This window comes from Gadus macrocephalus, chromosome 21, assembly GCF_031168955.1.
Source record: "Gadus macrocephalus chromosome 21, ASM3116895v1".
Taxonomy (NCBI): domain Eukaryota; kingdom Metazoa; phylum Chordata; class Actinopteri; order Gadiformes; family Gadidae; genus Gadus; species Gadus macrocephalus.
The window spans coordinates 7344963-7363065 of record NC_082402.1 but is presented as its reverse complement, the minus strand read 5'-3'; the positions used below and the strand labels follow the sequence as shown (position 1 = coordinate 7363065).

The 18103-nt window shown below is 43.2% G+C and overlaps 1 protein-coding gene and 1 non-coding gene across 2 annotated transcripts; both read left to right on the top strand.

Moving 5' to 3' along the window:
- Positions 1-1643: 1643 nt before the first annotated feature.
- sox7 (SRY-box transcription factor 7) lies at positions 1644-5536 on the top strand. The gene is made up of 2 exons (XM_060041854.1): positions 1644-2193; positions 3376-5536. Exons 1-2 carry the CDS (start codon positions 1953-1955, stop codon positions 4617-4619), a joined length of 1485 nt encoding a protein of 494 aa, XP_059897837.1. The 5' UTR covers positions 1644-1952; the 3' UTR covers positions 4620-5536.
- Positions 5537-13429: 7893 nt separating this feature from the next.
- trnal-cag (transfer RNA leucine (anticodon CAG)) lies at positions 13430-13512 on the top strand. Its single transcript has one exon. It is a non-coding gene; the product is annotated as a tRNA-Leu (tRNA).
- Positions 13513-18103: the final 4591 nt, after the last annotated feature.

Below are 18103 nucleotides of genomic sequence, written 5' to 3'. Positions count from 1 at the left end.
CACAAAATGTGTGGAACCACCCTAACTGTAATATGCAGGCATATTCGATTTATTTAAAATTCTCCAAAATGCAGAGTCATGCTGCAGTGCACGTTCATGATTACAGTCGTGCTTCCCGGCCGGATTGTTTTGTGGGTGTCACGATTACACGCGCTCCCCTCCGAAACACCTATGCATCACGCGTGCATGTTGTGCCCGCGACAGAAAAGGAGGAGGAGGAGGAAGTAGGGTCCTATACATCACGGACGTGTCCACCGTGGGCAATCTGTAGTTTCAGGTGCCGTGTATCCTCTTCCTGTGGGGGTAAAAGTCCCCGTCGTCCACAGATCATGAGGCTGACACCTCGCTGCCGAGATTGGTGATAAAGAGGGCTATAGCTCTACTTTATTTTATGACATTCAACACACAATCCACTTCCGTAGGACCCTTTCGGTCGAGGAACGGTTTTTTGATGCTATGAATGTGGCCTGTATAGATTGGGCATTTATTATATTATTTTTGTTTCTGTGTTTTTGTTTCACCCCGTTGCTATTCTTGTTATTATCTTATAGCTGTTGCACCTGCATTATGCCCTCTGAAACTTAGACCATCGTGTGTGTGTGTGTGTGTGTGTGTGTGTGTGTGTGTGTGTGTGTGTGTGTGTGTGTGTGTGTGTGTGTGTGTGTGTGTGCACGCGTGCTTGTGGCGCCATTTGGCCACTGCCCAAGAGGATCCTGTCAACAGGAACCCCAGATTCTGACACGCACCCCCCGCCTCCCCCCTGCAGCCACTGAAGGAAACTGATTTCCTCTCGTCCACATGGCTTGGCTTTGCTTTAAATGCCCCAAATCACTGTTCATCCCAAATTATTGACAACATTGGCCATTTAATAACCCTTCCTCGCCCCATATCCATTGCCCCCCTTCGACCTAGAACTATTAAAAAGTGACGTTTAACTTATTTAACGTGCAACAGAAAATATTACTTAAAATCATTAACGCCTCCATACATCCGGTGTTGAGAAATCAAGTCACCACGTCATGGATCAGTTGTGGTATCCCGCACAACGAGTTCGGTGAGTTGTTGGAGGAAACCTGCAGGTGAGGAAGATTGTGTTACAGCCAAAGTTGCAAGTTCAAGTTGCTGCCAAAGTAGTCTTTCCTCCCACGTTATTTCAATAAGCACTGCAATATTAAATACAAAGTCAAGGGTTCATTAATTTATTATTTGTTTTGGTTTTATTATGATTGTTATTATCCAATGATTGATATGGAACCTGAATGACGGACGTTTTAGAAAGAAAAAATAGCAATTTAGTGGATTCATCCTAATTAAAAAATTAACTTCGCAGAAGGTAGGTCTAAGAAAAAAGAGTTATCCTTTAATACATAGGCCTACACAAATAATTAGTTGTAATAATGTGTTTGTGTTATTGGAAGCATTGTTTTGTTGTGAGGGGGTGTTTTGAAGTATAGAGTGTATTTGTTTACTCCTCTCCTTACTTTTACGGAGCTCAGGTTGCAACCAAGGAGGAGCTGTGCGGAGGGTGTGTGTGTGTGTGTGTGTGTGTGTGTGTGTGTGTGTGTGTGTGTGGGTGTGTGTGTGTGTGGGGGGGGGGGGGGGGGGGGGGGGGGGGGGTAGCCTTCTCCCTGGAATCTGCTCCTCAAATATAAAGCGCTTCCCCATATACGAGGAAGAAGTGAATCATAACTCACGAGGAGGAGTCGCAGCCTACAGCCACATCCAGTGTGTGAACCCCGACAACAGAGCACCCACACCTGAGTGCAGCTTCATCCTCTAGTTTGAGATTCTATATCACAGTTCGTTTAGCGCTTCCATGTTTGTTTCTTGATTTTTTTTTTTGCTAGTTTTTTTCCCCTGGATGATACTTTAATAAGAAAAATAGATACTTTTTTCAACTGAGGTGAGAAAAAGAGCGCGTGGTTAACTTTGAGGTACAAGCGCGCGCGTAGATGGCTGCCCTGATCAGCGCGTACTCGTCGTGGCCGGAGTCCTTCGAGTGTTCCGCGGGGGACGCCGACGACGGCTCGGCCGACGGACACGGCGCCCACAATAGGACTCCGGCGGAGAAGGCGTCGGAGCCGCGCATCAGACGGCCCATGAACGCTTTCATGGTGTGGGCGAAAGATGAGCGCAAACGCCTGGCTGTCCAGAACCCGGATCTGCACAACGCAGAGCTCAGCAAGATGTTAGGTGAGATAAAAAAAGAAAAAATGAAATCAAGGAAACGGACAAACGAATTAACAATAGGCCTTTTAATCACACTAAATAGCCTAATAATAATGAAATAATCAACTTCATAATAGTTTGTCGTCTAGTGGATCTCAATCCGCGTCAACTTAATCAAAAAACTTTAAAAAGTTCCCAATTATCGGGAACTAATTCGAATTTATTTAAACGAATTGCCTAATAAATAAACGACATATTCATACGTTTATATGTCGAGAGAGTTTATTTTATCTTTCAAAGGGTATGTTTTTGCAATATTTTAATAAGGGGAATATGCACTGATTTTGGTTTTCATTGTGTTAGTGCAAGATATAGCACAAAAAAAGTTACAATGAAGACATGAAATACAATATTCTCATATTCTAACCAACATGTAGTAATTGGGTCATCCCACATTTATTAATACTGGACTTGAAGTAACCCTGAAGTAATGATTAGTATTCGGTAGTAACATTGAAAAGTAAGGACCTTGAGAATTGGAGATTCGTTTTAATTGGATATTATGATATAGGCCTAAGTAAAAACAATTAGATCTTAAGTGTAATTATGATACATTTAAACAATTAAAACGTGAGCTTCTTCGGATTTGAATGAAATATAACAGTAGGCCTGAAGGAAGTTGTCTCTTTCTAATTCACGCTCACTCCATAATTTTCAATAGTGTATTCCAACATAATTAATATGCTCTCAAAAGCACAATAGTAGCCCCTTAGACCAATTATTTCAATGGAAAAAAATAAATAACTTATTGAACTGAGTTTGATACTGATAAGACATTCTGTTCTATTATATCTATTATTACAGTAAGGCTCATTATAGCCTATCAAATCGGTTCTTACCATTGGCAGAATAGTAGCAATAGCATTTGCAATGCTACAGTCTTTAAATCACTCTTACATCGTTTGTAATGATGGAGTACAAGACATTAAATAGGCCTAATGACAACTCTTGAATCTAATCTCCTGTATTCCTTCAAATATTTTATTTTTCAAATCTTTTTTGATAAGTCTCCCCCCGGGTGCGAACAAAGGGAGAATCTCAGGACTACATCTATGACAATCAAAAAAAATAAAGACATGGAGAAGACACATGATCCATCCGTGCGGGAGAGATGTAAAATAACTAAACGTTGTGGTGATCCCGCAGGCAAGTCGTGGAAGGCCCTGACCCCTCTGGAGAAGAGGCCGTACGTGGAGGAGGCGGAGCGGCTGCGGGTGCAGCACATGCAGGACTACCCCAACTACAAGTACCGGCCGCGGCGCAAGAAGCAGCTGAAGAGGATCTGCAAGCGCGTGGACCCCGGCTTCCTGCTGAGCGGCCTGGCCCCCGACCAGAACGCCCTGCCGGACCACCGGCTGCTCTGCCACCCGCACCAGGACAAGGACGACGGGGGTCTTCACGGCGGCGCGGGGGGCTTCCCGTCCCAGGGCTCGGTGCTGCCCGGGGTGCGCTCCTTCAGGGACCCGGCCGGGAGCGGCAGCAGCAGCAGCTTCGACACCTACCCCTACGGCCTGCCCACCCCTCCGGAGATGTCCCCCCTGGACGCCATGGAGCACGAGCAGCACCTCCCCCTGTCGTACTACCCGGCGCCCGGCCGCCAGGGCTCCTCCTCCTCCGGCGGCGACGACCGGCGGCAGAACCCGAACCAGGCCCCCTCCCACATGGGCAGCCCGCCCCCCTACCACACCGACTACACCCAGGCCCAGTACCACTGCGGGGGGCCGCACCTGAGCCACCTGCCCCCCCACCACATGTCCCAAACGAGCGGCGGCGGCGGCGGCGGCGGCGGTGGTTCCACCCTCCTCACCGGACCCCCGTTGTCCTACTACACCAACACCTCCTCCCCCCCCTCCTCCTCCTCCTCCGCCTCCTCCCCTTCCTCTTCCTCCTCCTCCACTTTCTCCCAGCTGCACCACCAGGGGCACCCCCACCACCAGGGGCAACCCCACCTCCACCAGCTCCTCCACCACCACCACCACCACCACCACCTCCAGCACCACCAGCACCACGCCCTGGGACAGTTGTCCCCGCCGCCCGAGTCCCACGGCGGGAACCTAGAGACCCTGGACCAGCTGAGCCAGGTGGAGCTGCTGGGCGAGGTGGACCGGGACGAGTTCGACCAGTACCTCAACTCCAACGGCGGCGGCTTCCTCCACCCCGAGCACCCGGGCGCCACCATGACGGTGACGGGACACATTCAGCTGGCGCCGTCCTCCGTCGCCGCGGCCGCCGTGGTCGCCGTGTGTCCCAGCAACGGCGGTGGCGGCGGCGGCGGCAGCAGCAGCAGCAGCAGTAGCAGTAGTAGCGGCAGCATCGTCACGGAAACCAGCCTCATATCGGTGCTCGCCGATGCCACGGCGGCGTACTATAACAACTACGGGATCTCGTGATCTGTCGTTGACGATGCGGTAACCATGGCTACCCCTTGTGCGACCGGCTGACAGACAGTTGAGAAGATGGGAGGGGTTTAGGACACTGCCGGCCGGGGATGCTGGTAGGATGAAGTTGCTCTTCAATGTTGCTGTTCAGAAGCTCTTCTTCTTCTTCTTCTTCTTCTTCTTCTTCTTCTTCTTCTTCTTCTTCTCCTTCTCCTTCTCCTTCTTCTTCCTCTTCTACTTCCTCTTCTTCTAATTTTTCATCATAGAGATTTTCCAGTCGGCCCATCTATGGGCCACTTCATCCTACCGACACCAAAGACCAGAGCCCGGGTGAGCTACATGGGAGCCGAGGAGAACGAAGGTCGAGGACAATGAAAGAACGTACACAGAGACACGTATGTGGACACCTCAGGGATGAACACACTGAACACTACAGCATGTCGCTTTCAATTGTCTTGAAACTTTCAAAAATCTGAACCACAATCTGTAGGACCTACTGGTAAAATAAACTTAATGTACAATTCCTTATCCTAACTGTTTCCACGGAGGCATGTAAAGATGCTGTTTGAAAAAAAAAAAAAAAAAGATGTTGTATTTAAGTACTTTGATGTTCCACATAATGCTTACTGTAATGCTATAATCAGTTCTTTCTGTTTGGTTGTTTGTTGCGGGATGTTCCTGCTCTTGTTGTGGGAGTCTTACCTCAGTAGTTTGTAATTTAACGAGGGATTAGCCGGACACTTCTTATGCAATTCTTCGCCCCCCCAAAAAATCGTCTATAATGAGGAAAAAAGGCATTTATACTACTTAATAATATATAATCAAATTATTTGCAATGGAAAAAAATAATAATGTCTATAAATGTATGCTTATTTAGGTTTGTAAAAGAAACTTAATTTAAAATAAAGTTCCACTTTTATTTTGATGTACTTCCCACGTGATTAATGTCGGCACTCAGACACAAAGGCATCCTTCTAAACATTTATAGGTGGCTTGTCCTTAACTCACACTCGTCTGTATATCAGTAGAAGATAAAGTCATCTGGTTTTGTCATGAGGCAACGCAATTCAGAATAAAGACAAAAGGTAAAATACTAAAATAACTTCCTTGTTTGTAGAATTTTTTACACTGCAGCTTTTCAGTGGTTCCGTCTAGAAAAACAGAATAGTAAAAGACTCCGGAGTCTGTTGGTCTCTAACCGTAAAACACGTGCGTGAGGTTATTTAGGTGTGCCATTACTAACCGTTCTATTTCGGGTGTTTTTACAGAACATGTCACAGTGAGTGGCCCTTTACCAGCACCCACTCCCTATACAACACCCGTCGTTTCCACTCATCCTCCCTTCATCGTCGCCCTTCTCCATCCGTCTCCTCTCGCTTTCATTCCGTCCCCGGCAACGAGGATTAGCAACAGAACAGGCGCAGCCCTCGCCTCCCCTCTCCCTCCCCCTCCACCCTCCTTTGTTTTCCCAGAGTCTTATTCTGGATGCCATACTTAGGCACGTTGGACCGACACCCTCCCCCAGCCCCAACCGAACCAGCTCCCACTCCCACCTTCTATCTTGCTGATGCAGACCTTTCGTAATCTGCGTTAAAAAATAAATAAATAAATCCCCGGGCCTTTTTTTTCAACTTTGTTTGCATGTTGACACTTATTTCTACGCCCTGCTCTCGCCCCTCTCTTTCTCTTGGTTGGCGTTACATTTTTCTTTCTTCCTGTTGCGATAAAAAGGAATTTGTGGAGCTTTTGACAAATCCAGGAGTCTGGCGGCTTCTTCCTGGTATTTTTTTGGGAATGGTTGAGTCGCGCTGCTTGTAAAGAGGATGTGGCGAGGAGCTGTGTTTCCTGGCTGATAAGGGAAAAAAGCCTCTCTTGGTCAGGATGTTTGGGGCCCCTGGCTTGGGGCCTTGCGTTCACGCGCCAACTGAAGGGGAAGGGGAGCCCGCTGGTGGGCCCTAACAGGAGGGAAACACTGGCTCGCTGATTAGCATCTGACTCCGACCCTTCCACTCGTTTTCTCGGGCGAAGGATTTTTTGTCGACCTGACCCCGTTGTACCTTGACCGCACACACACACACGCACAAACGCACGCAACTCACGCACATGTATTTACGCACGCAAGCACACACACACACACACACGCACGCACACACAAACACGCACACACACACACACACACACAATGCTAACCCTATGTTATAAATCTAACTTGGCCAGAAATTAGAGAGCACCCAGATGACATCAACATTTCATCATGAGCGCTTTGATCCAGGCGTGACCCTCTTCATTACCCCTATCCTTCATAACCCGGTTGTGATTCTAGACACACACACACACATACACACACACACACATACACACACACACACACACACACACACACACACACACACACACACACACACACACACACACACACACACACACACACACACACACACAGCCCACAGCAGCCAAACATTGGCAGCAGAGAACGTGTTTAAAAGAAGCTGAATGACAACATCCATCATGTGTGTGTGAGTGCTTGTAGCTCATTTCTTTAGGGTTACGCCATTACCCTTTGTACCTGGGGGGGTTTCCACAAAAATTAAAGGTCCGTTTGAGAAGTGTGACAATATTTTGCCATGTGGGGGGGGGGGGGACACGGGGACACTCCCCCAACCCCAGGCCATGAACAACGAGGAAGGGGCTCTTTATATGAGGACAAGTCAGGGTCCCCATCACAGCAGACCCCCCCCACCCCCCACTCCCCACTCCCCCCCCCCCCACTCTCCCCAACCCGTTGGTATGTCTCACAACAATCACAGAGACTCTAGCTTGAGGGCAGGCCACCCTTTGGCACAGACAAGGACAAAGACACGACGGTCAGCTGAGCATTAGTACAGGGCGGTTGGTACATGGGAGATCCACGATATGAAATGAATGCAAAATGCTCAGAGGTTTATGCACTTCAACATGGCGGCTTGACCACAGATCGAACCCTTTTCCTTGAGTATATTGAACATAGTAAAGAAATATCTTTTCCAACAGACATATCTTTTATATTTTATTTTTCCTTTTATTGGTTTTTCTACAGTCTACATGGGGATACGTATCCTTACTGAACTATACATAAAACCTATTTATGTAATAATTCATTCTGAATAGTCATTATACGTTATGATACTTTTAAAAAACAGGAATAATAATGGCATGTAAAAAAAATTGTCCCGGCATTTCGTTGACCCTTTTTTGCAAAGTGCAGTAGAAATGTTTGCAACCCCCAATTTCTTTTGTTTTTATGAATCTGGTTCTACACCCATCGTTTTACCCAATCAATAACTGCCTGTAATATCAATGTCCCGAACGTATTTGTATCAGAAAAACTGGTAGTAGTTTGTTCGTGGCCACGAATCATTAGGTCTGTTTCAATATTCAGGAAAAAGAGCTTCAAACCCTTTTACTATTTGTTGAATTAAAAATGAATCTATGTTGGTAATCACTGGCTTGTTGCGTTAAAAACACTTAATAGGAATGGGTCATGATCTTAACGGAAAGAAAACTGGCCAGCTTCAGAGTCAGGATCCGTTGATCTTGTTTCTGTTAACATTTTGGGAAGTGAGGGCAAAACACTCAACTTGTGAGCTACCATCTCTTCCCCTCCTCACTTTTTCCTTATTAAAATGTTAAAACTCCCAAACCGAATTAAAGATATGAAAAACAGAAGAACCGAGATCTCATCAATATAAGAGGCCAGAACCAAATGCAATATATGAACAAGCAATAGGTCCAAGAACGGAATACACTGGTATACTTTATGTAAAGACACATCAATCCAAACATGACCCTAAACAATTGCATACATTTTGAAGCCTCAATTAGTGGCCCTGTAGATAGCAGACCCTTACATAATCAATATATCTATATGAACACATACTGTATATGCATCTACGCTACTATGCGCTTAAGATTTATAGCGTTTTATGATTACGGGGATATAAGCTGAACAAACACAACGCGTGGTCCTCTCCTTGTTATTTCTCTCTAATTGCCGGCTGGCGGGCTTCCAGGCGAAGGTCATGGTGGTGGAACGAAGTTGACAGGTAGTCTGTTATGTTTCCTGTTTCCCCTTCGCTGCAGTCATGTCACATCCCTGGCCAAACAAACAACGTAGCACAGCACCGCCATCTTAAACCCAGACTGAGAGAGAGAGAGACTAGGGGGAGAGAGAGAGAGACTGAGGGAGAGAGAGAGAGAAAGATACAGAGGGAGCGGGGGAGAGAGAGAGAGAGGGAGTGAGAGAGAGAAAGGGAGGGAGAAAGAGAAAAGGAGAGAGAGCGAGAGAGAGAGAGAGAGAGACATACAGAGGGAGCAAGGGAGAGAGCGAGTGCGAGAGGGAGAGAGAGAGAGAGAGAGAGAGAGAGAGAGAGAGAGAGAGAGAGAGATCAGTGCGGACTGCATGGCGCTGAAGACACAGCTGTGTAAGGTATTAGCCACTTACGGCGTCTAAGTGATGACTTTAGATACGGTGCTTTGTTCCTGCGGAGATGCGGAGGAGGCCGACTGTCTGTCCGCTTCTGTATAGTCATTATGGACACAAGGAAGGGCAAAGGAGCTAGTGCTATAAATGACGTTATTGGCTTAATAACGGCCTGCTGGGAGGAAGCGGTGGATTTGAGACTACGTGACTCTAGGAGAAAGGAGTGTGTGGCGTGTGAAGCCGAAAAGAAGACCCACAAACGATACATGCACACACAAACTCACTCACACACACACACACACACACACACACACACACACACACACACACACACACACAGATATCACATATAAATAAATGATATCTGTCATTAATGACCAGGTAGGGGGGCATCTTGCTCAAGGACGCCTATGTGGGCGGCAAAATTTGAGGTTCGAACCCAGAACGGCTGGGAATCAAGCACAATAAACCACTGGCCTATCACAGGTCAAATGTGATTCACCAGTAACATCCACAAACCACTACAAAACACGCTAATTAAAGCTAATTGAACATCTTTCAAACTACTCGCTCGCGCTGAAGGATAAAGACACACATTTACATCTGTAAACATAGTAAACATCACCGGGGGGGGGGGGGGGGGGAGCGTGTTTCCCCACCAGAGTGTGGTTTACAGCAGCATAAGAACCTGTTTACAAATCGTAGTTGGCCCCGATATCTGGCCGAGAAGGAGAGAAAGAAAGACAGAAAGAGAGGGGGGATTGGGGGGAAGGCATCTCACAGGAAGGGATTATGGGTGCAGCTATTCTCCGTCTCATTGTGTGTGTCGACAACAGGCGGCGCGGCGTGCGGCGGCGGGCGGGCGGGCGGGAGCGCGTCGCCGGCCCGAAGAATGGACCAGACTCTGGGCGAGGGAGCCCTGCCATATGGCAGGGGGAGGAGCGGGGAGACGCAGATGGGGACCCCTGGAAAACTTGGGGGACCGTTTGATGCAGCCAAAGGGGCCTCCCCCTCTCCAGCACCACCACCACCAGCACCACCACCACCGGTACCACCAGCACCACCTGTACCTGAGATGTGAATGCCACAGCGGAACGGCATCCGGCACCTGTTCTGAGCAGATAGAGAGAGAGAGAGAGAGAGAGAGAGAGAGAGAGAGAGAGAGAGAGAGAGAGAGAGAGAGAGAGGGAGAGAGAGGGAGGGAGAGAGAGAGAGAGAGAGAGAGAGAGAGAGAGAGAGAGAGAGAGAGAGAGAGAGAGAGAGAGAGAGAGAGAGAGAGAGAGAGAGAGAGAGAGAGAGAGAGAGAGAGAGAGAGAGAGAGAGAGAGACAGAGAGAGAGAGAGAGAGAGAGAGAGAGAGAGAGAGAGAGAGAGACAGAGAGAGAGAGAGAGAGAGAGAGAGAAAATAAACACACCTCCAAAGGACAGTCCCGTCCCCGTCCCCGTTGCACGTGTCTGCCAAACCAGGGAAGTAGAAGGCTAGATTTCTGTGTACCCCGTAAGACGGCCTGATTACAAAATCAACGCTGGCAGCTGAGCTGGCTCTCCAGAGCTGGATGTGCAGGAGAGAAACCAATGAATGGGGAGCGAAATGGGCTCTTTCTCTCCCAGAAAAACACATCTTGTTATCATGGGTTTGCTTGTTTGTCGCAAAACTTTCATTTGCTATAAAACAATTAACAACCTGAACTCTAAATAATCATATCAAATATAACGTGTGTTATGGCAATATAGATATTCACGCAAAAATGAGCTTGCACTTGTTTATTGGGGTTGTTCAACAAAAAGATGGAGAAGCAAGTGCATGTCCTATTTTTAAGATGGCCTGTATTGGTCTCTGTCCAACTTGCATTTGCTTTGGCCTCTATGGCGTGTGTGTGCGTGTGTGCATGTGTGTGTGTGGGTGTGTGTGCGTGTGTGTGTCTGTGTGTGTGTGTGTCTGTGTGCGTGTGTACGCGCTGCAGAGATATGCTGTTTTTTGGACTGCAGCACCATCTCCCATGGGTGGTGGTGTGGACTCTTCACCTGAATGGGAAGCAGAGGATGTTCCTATTGTACTTTCTAATTGCAATGTGCTTGTTCCATTTAAGAGATAGAGCATCCACTCATTCGCCGCCTGACCTCGTATTAAAGGGAGCTCAGCACACAGGAGATTGTCGTGGGTTACACCTGTCTCTCGTTGTTAAAGTGGCAGAGCTACATTCCAAAGCTGAATTGATCCCTGAAAATCAAGTCTGAAGAGTTCAGAAATCACCTCAGAAATGAATTTTTTTTTACCCTGATATTCTTTTGGGGAAATTTTACCGTTTAATAGAACAAAACCATTGATAGAAATGGGTCCAATTAGTCAATTGCTTTCACTTTGTTTTTTGTATTTTTTAAAAAATATTTGTATTGTTGTTGCTATATGAAATATATGAAAGTCACAAAAAAAGGAAAAAACACACAATTTGTAAATCCACGACAGCCTTTGAAAGTTTTCCCCATAAATAAACACCCACAATTATTTTTGTTTGATCCGCCTCAAGAGTCAAACCTTTTAAGAAGATGGGAAATGGCTTTGCCTTGATGAGTGACCTCTTAGATGTTAATGTGAGGTGGCTTCTTGTGCTTGTCCCATTTCAGAAGAGCGCTACGTGGTATCAGAAGCTGGCCCCGTCATCCTGCCCTGGCCAAGTTTACTCTGTGTGCATCCGGGAAGCAGACTCACTAATGGTGCTCATGAGTGATGTTATAACTTTAGCTATCTGAGAGAGCACCTTTTAACTGCTACTGTGTGATGTCCATGTAGGGCCAGGATGCCGCGCAGCCTGTGAGACACACTGGAAAGATGTTGTTATTTTGGAAAGATTTGTGTTGATCTTTTAATGAAACACGTAATTGTGTGGCTACTTATGAAGGGGTTTCCAGCATTTACCAGATTGTGCTACGTTTACCGACCAAACCATTAAAACAAACAAATTAAGATTAACTATAATACAAATATATAGAATAGAATATAAAGAATAGATTTGTTTAGCCTTGAATATCGAATAAAAAACAACACCAAAAACATAACATAACCAAATCAACCCAAACTCTTTTTTCTACACAAATAAGTGAACAGATAAATAGATCGATAAATATACATGAAACGACTCATGGCATCGTTGTTGTTCAGCTCAGCCTCTCCCCATGGGCTGATAACCCGTAGTGTATGAAACACACCATGACCTAAGCATGATGCAGACGCCACAAAACAACAAGAAGCCATCCCGTCCTCACAAAACGGCTCACGAAACACGTCAGCCATGACACACAGCATTTCCGTTGCCTTGAAGTGGCCGTGTTTACGCTGTGGTTTACAGTGGTGGGGTATAAGGACACTAGCAGGGTGACCTTGACAAACAGGTCAATCTGGCATCATTTCCACAACTGCTCCCACACTAAAGGGGACCCAGAACGATGGGTGTGTGTGATATCTTGTTGAACGTTGATGTCATGGGCTTGAAGGAATCCCTTCCTGCCTGACTCTTGGCCTCTGGCTTCCTTAAATGCTTCACATCAAAAGTGAGGTGCGAGGAAATGACTCGCGGCGGTGTCCCCAGAGTTCGGAGAAGCTTCGCCTGAAGGGGCCGATCATGTTGACAGCTACAAAACAGGATGTGTGTTATACTGGCGACCTGATGTTTATGAAACGTGGTGGGATGTTTCAAAGCTGTGATAACATGACAGATCCAATGAAATAGTAAAACAACCTAAGTCATGGGCCAAAACTTGTAACCTGCCTTGTTCATTGTGTGACCTCATACCAAAAGTAAGTCGACCTATGGCTATTTTAATATTCCACGTTAAATACAAATACTATGTTGTAATAATTATTATAGATACAATAGTCATATTTGGCCTAAATGGGTACGTTCCTTCCTAAATAGATCAAGCAACAGTGTAACGTTGGATGCAAAGCAGATGCATAGCATAAGCATGTTACGACTTTGTCTCATTAATTGTAGGCTACTCTTCCAAGCATAGTTAATTTATGCAGCTACTACTACTGCTAATATTGTAGAGAGTGTACATCGCATTAATTGTGCTCTTATGCGGCTCTGCAAAAAAAGAAAATAGCCCACCAGTGAGCCTAAGTAGCAAATAACGGAGATCAACCGGAAAGAGAGTAAGTTCAGAACGAGGAGAACAAGGATACGTTAGCTCACCAGCACACACTAAAGCATGCTACAAATTGCTAATTGAGAACAATTCAGGGATTGTTACCAACAATTGTTGCATGCGATTCCGTCGCTTACTTTAAACCATTTGATTTAAGTTAGATAGTGCAACGCTATACGGAGAATAGTAGATACTTTAACTAGGGTGATATTAAACATGTCAGGATGGCCGAGCGGTCTAAGGCGCTGCGTTCAGGTCGCAGTCTCCTCTGGAGGCGTGGGTTCGAATCCCACTTCTGACAATATCCTTTTACTTAATATTTTGTATGGTGGACGCGTCTTAAAAACTTATTTATGTAGTAGTAATCTGTGGAACGATATCAACTATATGGACAAATACAATCAAATAAATAACAATGGATCATCCATATAGAGAAAAGAGAATGTAAAAAAATAAATGTACAATGATAACATTTGCCTACTATTATAAGAATAATGATGATTGTTGTACTTATGTATTTTGTATTTATATTTTTAGTGCAGTAACACTGTTGTTTTTTATTGGTCGCATGAAAAAAACATAAGGGGTAACACTGTTGTTTTTTATTGGTCGTCATGAAAAATACAAAAGGGGTAGCACAGTTGTTTTTTATTGGTCGTCAGGAAAAAAAACATAAGGGGTAACACTGTTGTTTTTTATTGGTCGTCATGAAAAATACAAAAGGGGTAGCACTGTTGTTTTTTATTGGTCGTCATGAAAAAAAACATAAGGGGTAACACTGTTGTTTTTTATTGGTCGACATGAAAAAAAACATAAGGGGGTAGCACTGTTGTTTTTTATTGGTCGACATGAAAAAAAACATAAGGGGTAACACTGTTGTTTTTTATTGGTCGTCATGAAAAAAAAAATAAGGGGTAACATTGTTGTTTTTTATTGGTCGACATGAAAAAAAACATAAGGGGTAACACTGTTGTTTTTTATCGGTCGTCATGAAAAAAAACATTAGGGGTAACTCTGTTGTTTTTTATTGGTCGTCATAAAAAAAACCATAAGGGGTAACACTGTTGTCTTTGTCAAAAAAATCACAAGGGGTAACACTGTCGTTTTTTATTGGTCGTCATGAAAAAAAACAAAAGGGGTAACACTGTCGTTTTTTATTGGTCGTCATGAAAAAAAACATCAGGGGTAACACTGTTGTTTTTTATTGGTCGTCATGAAAAAAAACATAAGGGGTAACACTGTTGTTTTTTATTGGTCGTCATGAAAAAAAAAATAAGGGGTAACATTGTTGTTTTTTATTGGTCGACATGAAAAAAAACATAAGGGGTAACACAGTTGTTTTTTATTGGTCGTCATGAAAAAAAACATTAGGGGTAACTCTGTTGTTTTTTATTGGTCGTCATAAAAAAAACCATAAGGGGTAACACTGTTGTCTTTGTCAAAAAAATCACAAGGGGTAACACTGTTGTTTTTTATTGGTCGTCATGAAAAAAAAATAAGGGGTAACATTGTTGTTTTTTATTGGTCGACATGAAAAAAAACATAAGGGGTAACACAGTTGTTTTTTATTGGTCGTCATGAAAAAAAACATGAGGGGTAACTCTGTTGTTTTTTATTGGTCGTCATAAAAAAAACCATAAGGGGTAACACTGTTGTCTTTGTCAAAAAAATCACAAGGGGTAACACTGTCGTTTTTTATTGGTCGTCATGAAAAAAAACAAAAGGGGTAACACTGTCGTTTTTTATTGGTCGTCATGAAAAAAAACATCAGGGGTAACACTGTTGTTTTTTATTGGTCGTCATGAAAAAAACATAAGGGGTAACACTGTTGTTTTTTATTGGTCGTCATGAAAAATACAAAAGGGGTAGCACTGTTGTTTTTTATTGGTCGTCATGAAAAAAAACATAAGGGGTAACACTGTTGTTTTTTATTGGTCGTCATGAAAAATACAAAAGGGGTAGCACTGTTGTTTTTTATTGGTCGTCATGAAAAAAAACATAAGGGGTAACATTGTTGTTTTTTATTGGTCGTCATGAAAAAAAACATAAGGGGTAACACTGTTGTTTTTTATTGGTCGTCATGAAAAAAAACATTAGGGGTAACTGTTGTTTTTTATTGGTCGTCATAAAAAAAAACATAAGGGGTAACACTGTTGTCTTTGTCAAAAAAATCACAAGGGGTAACACTGTCGTTTTTTTTATTGGTCGTCATGAAAAAAAACATAAGGGGTAACACTGTCGTTTTTTATTGGTCGTCATGAAAAAAAACATAAGGGGTAACACTGTTGTTTTTTATTGGTCGTCATGAAAAAAAACATAAGGGGTAACACTGTTGTCTTTGTCAAAAAAATCACAAGGGGTAACACTGTCGTTTTTTATTGGTCGTCATGAAAAAAAACATAAGGGGTAACACTGTCGTTTTTTATTGGTCGTCATGAAAAAAAACATAAGGGGTAACACTGTTGTTTTTTATTGATCGTCATGAAAAAAAACATAAGGGGTAACATTGTTGTTTTTTATTGGTCGTCAGGAAAAAAAACTTACGGGGTAACACTGTTGTTTTTTATTGGTCAACATGAAAAAAAACATAAGGGGTAACACTGTTGTTTTTTATTGGTCGTCATGAAAAAAAACATAAGGGGTAACACTGTTGTTTTTTATTGGTCGTCATGAAAAAAAACATAAGGGGTAACATTGTTGTTTTTTATTGGTCGTCAGGAAAAAAAACTTACGGGGTAACACTGTTGTTTTTTATTGGTCAACATGAAAAAAAACATAAGGGGTAACACTGTTGTTTTTTATTGGTCGTCATGAATTTTTTTTTAAGGGGTAACACTGTGGTTTTTTATTGGTCATCATGAAAAAATACATAAGGGGTAACACTGTGGTTTTTTATTGGTCGACATGAAAAAAAACATAAGGGGTAACACTGTTGTTTTTTATTGGTCGTCATGGAAAAAAACATAAGGGGTAACACTGTTGTTTTTTATTGGTCGTCATAAAAAAAAACATAAGGGGTAACACTGTTGTTTTTTATTGGTCGACATGAAAAAAAACATAAGGGGGTAGCACTGTTGTTTTTTATTGGTCGACATGAAAAAAAACATAAGGGGTAACACTGTTGTTTTTTATTGGTCGTCATGAAAAAAAACATAAGGGGTAACACTGTGGTTTTTTATTGGTCGTCATGAAAAAAAAAATAAGGGGTAAAATTGTTGTTTTTTATTGGTCGTCAGGAAAAAAAACATAAGGGGTAACACTGTTGTTTTTTATTGGTCGTCATGAAAAAAAACATTAGGGGTAACTCTGTTGTTTTTTATTGGTCGTCATAAAAAAAAACATAAGGGGTAACACTGTTGTCTTTGTCAAAAAAATCACAAGGGGTAACACTGTCGTTTTTCATTGGTCGTCATGAAAAAAAACATAAGGGGTAACACTGTCTCTGTTTGCTTGTGCTTTTCTTATTACATTATACATTCCCACTATGTACTTTTCCGTTCTAATTCACTATTCTGTCTGTTGTAGCGTGCTGCGGGTGCTGGACTGGATGCCTGGACTCTCCCCATGGATAACCGGCCAGAACCCCATCACCATTTTAATATGATGTGCATGTATTTACCTGTATGTCAATTGTGGCACCCATTGCACTCCTGACCATCCCTGGAAGAAGGGATCCCCTACACTGCGTTTCTTCTCAAGATTTCTTCCTTGCTGATTCAAGGGAGTTTTTTCTTGCCCGTGTGGGGGCATGGGTAAAGGGGGGTGTCACAAATATTTGGCCTGTTAAGCCCTTTGAGACTGTAATGGTGATTAAGGGCTATACAAATAAAATTGAATTGAATTGAACTGTCGTTTTTTATTGGTCGTCATGAAAAATACAAAAGGGGTAGCACTGTTGTTTTTTATTGGTGGTCATGAAAAAAAACATAAGGGGTAACACTGTTGTTTTTTATTGGTCGACATGAAAAAAAACATAAGGGGTAACACTGTTGTTTTTTATTGGTCGTCATGAAAAAAAACATGAGGGGTAACACTGTTGTTTTTTATGGGTCGTCATGAAAAAAAATATTAGGGGTAACACTGTTGTTTTTTATTGGTCGTCATAAAAAAAAACATAAGGGGTAACACTGTTGTCTTTGTCAAATAAAACATAAGGGGTAACACTGTCGTTTTTTATCAGTCGTCATGAAAAAACCATAAGGGGTAACACTGTCGTCTTTTATTGGTCGTCATGAAAAAAAACATAAGGGGTAACACTGTTGTTTTTTATTGGTCGTCATGAAAAAAAACATAAGGGGTAACATTGTTGTTTTTTATTCGTCGTCATGAAAAAAAACATAAGGGGTAACACTGTCGTTTTTTATTGGTCGACAAATAAAATACTGTTGTTTTTTATTGGTCGTTATGAAAAAAAACATAAGGGGTAACACTGTTGTTTTTTATTGGTCGAGATGAAAAAAAACATAAGGGGGTAGCACTGTTGTTTTTTATTGGTCGACATGAAAAAAAACAAAGGGTAACACTGTTGTCTTTGTCAAATATTTTATAAGGGGTAACACTGTCGTTTTTTATTGGTCGTCATGAAAAAAAACATAAGGGAAATAATAGAAATACACACATACATTTTAATGTCATGTATATCCTCTTTGTTGACGATTGATTATTGTGAATTGTTATCGCCTCAGTGGGTGGTGCAGTGGAGTTTACTCTGCCTAACCCCCGGGCGACCGGGGTTGAAGTCTGGTTGTTGTCATCTGTTGGAAGACTCTTATCTCTATTTCATGCGAATTTTAAAGTCAAGAATAACCTTTGTGATGACGTTATCCGTTTTCTTGATGGTGCATTGTTAAGTTCAGAGATTAACACTCTAAACAGCTCATGTTCGGATCCCC